The sequence below is a fragment of the Dipodomys ordii genome, unplaced genomic scaffold (genome assembly GCF_000151885.1).
Source record: "Dipodomys ordii isolate 6190 unplaced genomic scaffold, Dord_2.0 Scaffold49, whole genome shotgun sequence".
In the NCBI taxonomy this organism is placed as follows: domain Eukaryota; kingdom Metazoa; phylum Chordata; class Mammalia; order Rodentia; family Heteromyidae; genus Dipodomys; species Dipodomys ordii.
In genome coordinates this window covers 11240391-11250169 of record NW_012267265.1, presented here as the reverse complement: position 1 = coordinate 11250169, position 9779 = coordinate 11240391, and the positions used below count along the sequence as shown (strand labels likewise).

The following is a 9779-nucleotide window of genomic DNA, read 5'->3' as shown; positions in this document are numbered from 1 at the left end:
TATCAAGGGTTCCTGTGATCCATCTGTGTGCTTGCCTCTTTACTTTTCTGGAGTTATGTGGACACTGATATATGATACCATCTATGCCCATCAGGTAAAGAAGTTGTGTTTTTCTTTTTTAATTAATTTTTTTATTGTTATTATAAAGGTTATGTACAAAGGGGTTTCCATCTCATAAGTCAGGTAATAAGGACGTTTCTTTTTGGAAAGTATTACCCCCTCCTTCACCCTCTTTCAGTTTTAGGTATTGTTTTCTAAACACTTAAAATAAGTACCAAATTAAGGGCAGTTGGGTTTTTTTGGTGTGTGTGGGTTTTTTTGTGTTACTGGTTTTTTGTTTTTTGGGTTTTTGTTTTTTTTGTTTGTTTGTTTTTTGCCAGTCTGGGCTTGAAGTCAGGGTCTGGACACTATACCTGAGCTTCTTTTGTTCAAGGCTAGCACTCTACCACTTGAGCCACAGAGCCACTTCCAACCTTTTCTGTTTATGTGGTACTGAGGAATCGAACCCAGGGCTTCATGCATGCTAGGAAAGCACTGTACCACTAAGCCACATTCCCAGCCCTGGAAATTTTTTCTTAATCTTAAGAAGAACAATATTTGTTTTATGTTTTATATGTGTTTACCAAAAAGCCAAAATTGGCTTATGACTTACACTTATGCTTTTTTACAGTTTTATTTTGTTTTATTTATAGGCATTAAAATGCTTTTTACTTTATGGCAAGCACTGTTTCAAATATTTTAGCAATATAAGTTTAATCTCATAGTAGCCTACACAGAAAGGGCTAATAATCTTCATTTTACTGATGGAAAATGTGGAGAATTTTTTAAAGACTAGTACTACTGAGTGAAAGATATAAACATTTTGTAGCTCTTGGTACTATTTTGTCATAAGTTTAATTTTAGGAATGCCTTTGTATGCTTTGATTGACATAACTTTTCACCTGAAAACTCATATTCATGAAGTGTTAATGATTAGAATATTATTATTTACAACTGTGAAACTCAGGAATGACTTATAAGACCAAAACAGACACAGAGTTAAAACATTTTCATGCCATTTTAGCATGACTGTGACAAAGAATGGGTCAAATTGGGGGAAATGTTTCTAATCAAGAAAAAAAAGATCTGCCCAAGACAATGATTAGAGGTACACACAGAGAGACAAGACAATGTATTGATTAAGGTAACAATCTAGAGACAGTGGGTTTGAAACTGAGCTCTGAACCCACTAGTTACTTTTCCATTTATACTTTTTTTTTCCAGCTTTATTGAGGTACAGTTGGCACTTGCCAAATTGTTTATATTCAAGTTTATGTAGTGTGACAATTAGATATTTTTTTGTTTAGGGGGATTTCTTTTGTTGCTGTTATTTTTTGGTGGGCCTTGTACTTCTAGCTTCCTTGATATACCTCTAACCCAGTAATGTGCTTTTGTTTTTACTTTTGTTTTTGCAGTATTGAAGATTGAACCCAATCCTCTGGCATGCTAAGCAAGTGCTCTACTACTTTAGCCATGCTCCCATGATTTGATATTTCATTATAAAGTGATTGCCAAAATTAAAGTAATTGACACATGCATCATTGCAATTAGTTACCTTTTAGGGAGGTATGGATAGATTCATGAGCTTTAAAAAATATTTTTATCAGTACTTTTTTAAAATAGGGCAGTCTATTCTCAATTATTTACTTAAAGGATATGTCAAAAAGCCAGGCATGGTGGTATGTGCCTAAAACCCCAGAATTTGTGAGGCTGAGGCAGGAGAATCATGAGTTCAAGACCAACCTGGGCTACAGAGTAAGTTAAGGCCAGTCTGAGCTTTATAGCAAGACCATCTCCAGAAAAAAATGTTCCATGATGTAATGAATTTCTTTTTCTTGAATTTCAGTGTGGATTTTATCCTGTTTTCTTCTCCATCCTGTTTTCATCACTTCATTGCCTATATGTAATATATAAAGAAAGAGATCTGAAATCAGCCTCAGTTCCAAAGTGAAGCTTGGCAGTAGTTTAGGAGAGATACCATAAAGTCTGGGGTCAGTGATTAGAAAAGTTATACTTCGGGGCTGGGAAGGTGGCTCAGTGGTAGAGTGCTTGCCTTGCATGCATGAGGCCCTGGGTTTGATTCCTCAGCACCACAAAAACGGAAATAGCTGGAAGTGGCGCTGTGGCTCAAGTGGTACAGCACTAGCCTTGAGTTGAAACGCTGAGGGACAGCACCAGGCCCAAAGTTCAGGCCCCATGACCAGCCAACAAAAAAAGTTATGCTTCACTTAGATTCACTTCTTCAATAAAATATCACATACTCATGGAGACTGTGATTCAGAGACTTGAAGAGACAGCTTACACCCTGAAAGTGATTGCAATCTAAAAGGAGAAAACTTACACTAAACACATACTTAACTTTGTTTAATTTAAATATGACTGTCAAAAGCCATTACAAAGCTGTCTGCCCGCAAATACATTTGAAGTTCAGCAGGCAACCACCAATAGTACCACACAATCCTAATTTCAAAAGACAGTTATGGGGGTAAGAAGATCAAGCAGCTATGTGTGAGAGTATTGCCAAGACCTAGTTTTTATTTCAGGTACCTGTTGCTTACACCTATAATTCTAGCTACTCAGGAAGCTGAAATCTAAGGACTGGTTAGAAACCAGCCAGGGAAGAAAAGTTTGTGACAATTTAACCATTTAACCACCAAAAAGCAAAGTGATGTGACATAAATGGTACAGTGCTAGCTGTGAGTGAAAAAGACAAAGAGAGAGAGGCTTTGAGCTCAAGCCTCAAGGCTTTGAGCTGGATGTGGTCATACACAATTTTAATCCCTCACCCTTTTTTAAGAAAGGAATTTTTTATTATTTCAAGTCCAGAGAGAAGTCATATAGCCCAGCACCACATAGATGCAATGGCCACGTCAGGATTTGGTCTTAGGGTTGCCTGATTCCCATGAGGCACTGACTCCCTGCTTCCTTCCAACTACACAGGCGTAAGTAGGGGATCCCATGTTTGAAGCCAGCCCTGCTTAGAGAGACCCATGTCAAAAACAATGCAAGCAAAAGATCTGGGTATTTGTGGCTCAAGAGGTAGAGCTTAGCTAATGTGTGAGACCTCTCTTTGCTTAAAGGGAAAGGACTAATGGGAGAGGAAAGGAATAAATCAGACAGGATTAGAGAGAGTGTGTATGTGAAAATAGAACTAGGTAAATTAAGGGGATAGGTGGGTTTGGGAGAGATGGAGGAAAATGATGAAAGGGTGACATTGATTAAGATGCATTGTACTCAGAAACTGACATGTTGAATTGAAGCCCCTTTGTACAACTACTTTAGGATAATAACAAATAAGCAAATATGTAATTATGTTTAAAAAACAAGTGGAGGTCTGGGAAGGTGGCTCAGTGGTAGAGTGCTTGCCTCACATACATGAGGCCTTGGGATTGATTCCTCAGTACCACATAAGCAGAAAAAGCCAGAAGTGCCTCTGTGGCTCTAGTGGTAGAGCACTAGCCTTGAGCTAAGGAACAGCACTCAGGCCTAGAGTTCAGGCCCCAGGACCAACAAAAACAAACACAAGTGGAATGTGTGATGGACATGGTTGTATAATGAGCTTGTTGTTGTGTTGGGCCTGGGTGCTATCCTTCAGCTCAAGGCTAGCACTCTACCACTTGATCCACAGTGCCACTTCCAGTTTTTCTGGTGGTTTATTGGAGATAACAGTCTCATGGACTTTCTTGCCTAGGCTGGCTTTGAACCATGATCTTCAAATCTTAGCCTCCTAAGTAGCTAAGATTATAGGCATGAGCCACCAGCACCTGGCTAATGAGCATTTTTATACATACATGATTTTAGCAAGATTGAAACTAAATGTACAAGATAATACTGAGACTTGAGAACTCTTAAGGTAGGAAGAAGCTACGTGTATTAAGAGTTGAGTTTAATCCTAATATATTTAAAGTGTAGTTAAAGTCATATGAGTATAGGAAACAGAATGGCGTGCAGACTTGGAACTAGATACTGATTTTAGCAGTAGTATTTAACTTGGATGTGGCCTCCATGTTTGCTTCTAATCAATTTGTTATTTCAGGAATATATCTGATATATATTAATTGTAATATATCTGCATGTTTGTTCTTCTAAATATTTCCTCTATACATAGGGGTGGTGGCTATACAACTTTGTGACTGTTAAACTACTAAAATACACTGCTAAAGAATAAATGTGGAGGGCTGGGAAGGTGGCTCAGTAGTAGAGCACTTGCCTTGCATGCATGAGGCCCTGGGTTCGATTCCTCAGCACCACATAAGCAAAAAGAAAAAAAACCGGAAGTGGCGCTGTAGCTCAAGTGGTAGAGCACTCGCCTTGAGCTGAAGAGCTGAGGGACAGCACCCAGATCCAGAGTTCAAGCCCCACAACCAACCAAAAAAAAAGTTCAGGGACAGTGCCCAGGCAGAGTTGAAGCCCCAGGAGTTGAAGCCCCAGGAGTAGCACCCAAAAACAAAACAAAAAAAAAGTTCTTGGTATATTTGCAAGGTTACTCTGGTAAAAGGGAAAGTGTATGTTCTGGTCACTAGCTTCATTTCTGGGTCTCTGGATGCCCTCGTGATATATGAGGGAGATTGTAAATGTATGGCTACTACATTTTTGGTTATTATAAAACTCACCTAGTAAAAGGAGTTGTCCTGCCCAAATGCAGCTTTTTATTAGTGGAGAGACTGCTCCAAAGATAAAGCTAGACCCAGCAAGTAGGTGTTCCAAGATAGCAGACTTCAGATTGTCTGTGTAAGAAAGAACTTTCTAGATATAAGTTTAGTATTCCTTGTCTGAAATTCTGGGGGTTTTGGGGGGGTGGGGGGTTATTATTGAAGGAGAAAATGTGTACCTGGGTAGGAAGTAACCCAAAGAAAGTAACCCAAAAGGGCTGGGAAGGTGGCTCAGTGGTAGAGCACTTGCCTTGCATGCATGAAGCCCTGGGTTCGATTCCTCAGCACCACATAAGCAAAAAGAAAAAAAGCCTGAAGTGGCGCTGTGGCTGAAGTGGTAGAGTGCTAGCCTTGAGCTGAAGAGCTGAGGGACAGCGCCCAGGCCCAGAGTTCAGGCCCCACAACCGGACCCAAAAAAAGAAAAGAAAAGAAAGTAACCCAAAAGACCACACAGACGTAAGTCACGTAGAAGGAAAGATTTATTGCCAGCAGAGCTGACAAGGCCCTGTTCTAAAGAGGAAAGGGAGAAAAATGGCGCTGTCTAGCTCTTTGGAGGCCCCTTTTATATCGGAGGCCGGAAGTGGGAGATGCCTCACCTACTGCGCAGTGCTGCCATTGAGGGCAGAGATTAGGCCTGCAAAGTGGGCGTTTCCTTACATTTCCCCCTTTTTGGTTTAATATGTACAGTACTGGGCAGGGAATATGGGCAAATGGAGCTACTTATTGCTGAGGGCGGGGGACACTGTAAAGGAGAAGGGGTGCCAGGTACTATACATGAAGTTGGCCAAGGTCATGATGGTTATGAAGGTGTTACTTGTCCATAGCAGGGTCCTCTGGTTCCTCGATGACTGGAGGAAGACCGGGTCCAGCCTTTTTTATCTGTAGAGATAGGGGTCTGGTTGGCTCAGATGTATATGAGGGTCCATCAGGCACATGACATTTAACATGCCGGATGTGAATCCAATGTGGACAGCCCTGAACCTGCACAGCTGTGGGAGTAGAGTTACTGAGTAGGGTCTCTCCCACTTAGCAGAGAGCTTGGTAGAACTAAGTGCCCGTAGCAGGTAATTTCTTGAAATGTACACTAGGTCCCCAGCCTTGATGGAAGGCTCGGAGAGCAGTGTGGAGGGCTTAGGTTCATATTGGTCCACATACTAACAGAGAAAAGTGCGCAGGTGCTGAAGGAGAGGGGAAAACATTAGAGGGGAGGGGAGGGGGGCCAAGGGGAGTCCGAGGTCTGAAATAGGGAAGGCAAAGGTGGGCAGCCATACATAACTTCAAAAGGACTTAATGTTGGGTTTTTTTTTGGCAAGACTCTTAAGCAGAAAAGAGCTAAAGGTAAAAGCTTTAGCTAATCTAGATGTAGTTCAAGGGACAGCTTGGTCAGCGTTTGCTTAAGGAAGCAGTTAGCACGTTCCACCTTTCCCAAGGACTGGGGGCGATAGGGAATATGGAAAGACCAGGAGATATTTAGAGACCTGGCCAGTAGCTGGTCACGGAGGAGACAAATTCCAGTCCATTGTCCATCTGGATGGAAACAGGCAGGCCAAAGCAGAACTATTTCCTATAAGAATGGCTGAGACACAGAGGAGGCCTTCTTGGTGGTGGGAAATGCCTCTATCCATCCCATAAGGATGTCTGCCAGCACCAGCAAGTACCTGTGGTCGGTTGGCATATGGATGAAGTCAATTTACCAATCTACTCCTGGGAGGTTACCTCGAGCCTGATGGGTTGGGAAGGGAGATGGCCGCACATTGTATTTGGCATACTTCACAGGTTTGTGACAGCTGCGTGAGGAATTGTGTTTTGGTCCCATTTTTAGGAACTCCCTTAAGGCCCCTATCTGGGGGTGGAAAAGATGGTGAAGGTATTTAAAGATGTCCTGCCTAGAGGGAGGAGCAGGATCCTCTATTATTGGCAGTGTTACTGCCCATTGTGTTGATGATATAGCAGCTTGCTTGGCAGTTTCATCGGCCAGGTTGTTTCCCCTGGTTATTACTGAGTCATCTGACCTGTGGCTCCTGCAATGAACTATGCCGAAGGCTGAGGGGAGGAAAGGGGCCTTTAAGAGGTCAGTAATATAGAACCCATTTATTACTGAGGTTCCCTTCGTTGTTAGTAGGCCTCGTTCCTTCCAAATAGCTGCATAAGAAAGGATGGTATAGAAAGCATATTTAGAGTCTGTATACACTGTCAGGGAATGTCACGAGGCCAATTGTAAGGCCCGTGTTAGGGCTACTAATTTGGCCTGTTGATTGGTAGTGTGGAGAGGCAGAGGGCCAGACTCCACGACACGAGAGATTGACACAACAGCATATCCAGCTACCTGTGAGCCTTCCCAAAGGAAGGAGCTACCATCAGTGAGCCGGGTGAACTGTGAGTCCTTTAATGGCCCCTCACTAATAAGGTCTGGGTAAGGTAGCAGGTCCTCCAGAGTCTGCACACAGGAGTGTGCTGGTAAGGTCTCTGTATCTGGAGTGGTTAATAGGGTAGAGGGGTTTAATGGAGGGCACGACTGGAAGGTTAGCGTGGGTCCTCTACCAGCAACATCTGAAGGGAGAGAATACGGGAGGGAGACATAGTTTACAACCCTTATAGGTTAGTAACTCAGAAAGATGATGGTGGGAGAGAAGATGGTAAGGTTTTCACCAAAGGTTAGTTTTTTCAACTCCTGTTTCAGGACATAAGGCGGCTAGAACGTGAAGGCAAGGAGCCCAGCCCCTAGTGGTGGGGGTCTAGGCATTTTCACAAATGAAGGTCCAATCTGTTGAACTAAAATTCCCAATGCAAAACCCTGGTTTTCAGTTACATACAGAAAGAACGGGTGTGAAAGATCTGGCAGCCTAAGAGCTCGGACCTGTAATAAGGCCCGTTGCAGTCTTCTGAAGGGAGAAATAAGAGAGCATGGAGATAAAAGGGTTTCTTCTGGTGGCCCTTTAGCTGCTTCATATAAGGGGCATGATAGAAGGGAGTAGTTAGGAATCCAAGACCCGAGATAGCCAGCTAGACCCAGGAAGGAAAGAAGCTCCGACTTATTAGAGGGGGTAGGGTATTTAGTAATCATTGTTTCCTGGGGATAGAGATGGCCTTGTGTGTGAAAGTGAGTTGAAAACCCAGATAAGTCACAGATTTTTGAAAGACCTGTATCTTATTGGGTAAGACTCGATATCACCAGGAGGCCAGAAAGTTAAGAAGTATTACCGTATGGTTGTAACACAATTGCTTGGTGGGACTGCAGAGGAGAATATCATCAACATATTGGATAAGGATGGATGGTTCTATATTTAGGTCTCTTAAGTCCCTTGCTAAAGCTTGGCCAAGCAGATGGGGACTATCCCGGAACCCTGCGGCAGCACAGTCCGGGTGAGCTGAGTCGAGGTTTGGGTGACCGGGTCAGTCCACATAAAGGCAAAAAGGTCCTGGGAGGCGGGGGCTAAAGGGATAGTAAAAAAGGCATCTTTTAAATCCAATCACTGGAATTGTGGAAAGCAGTGTATAGGGGTTGGGCACAACAGGGTGTAGGGGGATAACAGCAGCATTTATAAGGCGAAGGTCCAGTACCAGGCGGAATGAACCGTTAGTTTTGGCTACTGCTAAAATGGGAGTATTATAGGGAGAGTCAGTGGGGGCATAACAGACCTTTTCTTAGTAAGTCTTTTCTGATTGGTTGCAGTCCCAGAAGACTGCAGCGAGGGACAGGGTACTGGGGTTGTGAAGGGAAGCATTGGGGGTCCCTCAGAGATGTGAATAGGAGGGTGGTGTTTAGCAAGAGGGGTTGTGGGTATCCCACACCTTGGGGTCCACCTCAGAGGGAATTCTGAGCTGTTTCTAGGTGAGCCTATTAAAGCCGTCAACAAAGAGATTGCGGGGCAGGCCAAATCAGTATCCTGTTGTGCCAATTGGGAAGGTAGTAGGGTAATAGAGGCTCCAAATTCGGCCAAAAGGTCTCTGCCCAGCATTGGAACTGGGCAATGGGGAATAATAAGGAAGGAGTGACGGTCACTCCTGAAAAATGAAAAATGACAGGGCAGAGGGGTGGGGGGGAAGAGGTTGTAAGGTTTTTCCTCCACCCAACTATGAAGGTATCAGCTAGGTAGACGGCCATGGAACTCAGTGAGTACCAATTACATAGTACCTGTATTCACCAAAAGCAAGATCATCCTACCTGCAAGGATGATTGTCACCCTGGGCTCCTGCTCAGTGATAGGAGTGGTCAGGGCCAGGAGGCCAGGGCTGCCTTAGTCTTCTCTGGCTGCCAGTCCCAGAGTGCCAGGAGGGAGCAATTGGGGCCTTAGTAGATGGCCGCCATCCCGGAGAGGATGATGAACAGTCCACAGTCCAATGCCCTCAAACTTTGCAGTTGGGGCATGGTCAGTTTGGCTCACGTGGCTGTGGGCAGGCTGGGCCCCAAGGCCTGGCTGGCCACATCAGTAGCAGAGCTTCTTGGGGGGGGGGGAGGGGTAGGTTTCCATCCAGTGCCCCTTTGAACCACAGATATAGCAGGTCTCCGATGGATCCTGTCGGGAAGGGGTTGGTAGATTTTGGCTAGCATCTAGTACTTGAGCTGTTTGGCCTTTTCCTCCCTGCCGTGATACACCTTAAAGACTGCCTCCCTAGCCTCACTAGTGGGTGTTAAGGGCCCCTGTCTAGTTTTTTTTTTTTTTTTTAACTTATCCTGGATGTCTGGAGCGGATTAATAAAATGAGTCATTAAACAGAGTTTTCCATCCACAAACTTGGGGTCTAGGTTAATATACTGAGCCCGAAAGACAGATGGGTTTTCTTTTTTTTTTGTATGACCGTGGCCATTTTGTCATAGTTGATGGCTTTGGGGCCTGCCTGTTTGAGACCCTCCATGATGCAGGCAATAGATTGGTTTTGCCTTCGGTGACCTCCCGGGGAATTGTAATCCCAGTGAGGTTGCAGGTCTGGCACTGCCTCAGTCCCTGTTGGGTGATGGGGGTCGTCCTGTGAGTCTCATCTGCTTAGCGGCGGGCCTTTTCCCAAGCATCCCGCTGTTGCCCTGGTAGAAGGGTATCACTCAAGATGATGTATGCATCACGCCATAGGAGCACATGCCGCAGCTCCT

At 44.1% G+C, this 9779-nt stretch overlaps 1 protein-coding gene across 1 annotated transcript in view; it reads left to right on the top strand.

Moving 5' to 3' along the window:
- The window catches only part of Coq2 (coenzyme Q2 4-hydroxybenzoate polyprenyltransferase), a 21288-nt gene extending 19727 nt beyond the window's left edge, over window positions 1-1561 (top strand). Inside the window, exons 6-7 of the mRNA XM_013020146.1 lie at window positions 9-94; window positions 1455-1561. Of these exons, the coding sequence (XP_012875600.1) occupies window positions 9-94; window positions 1455-1460 (92 nt within the window). The 3' untranslated portion in view covers window positions 1461-1561. The remainder of the gene's footprint in view (window positions 1-8; window positions 95-1454) is intronic.
- Window positions 1562-9779: the final 8218 nt, after the last annotated feature.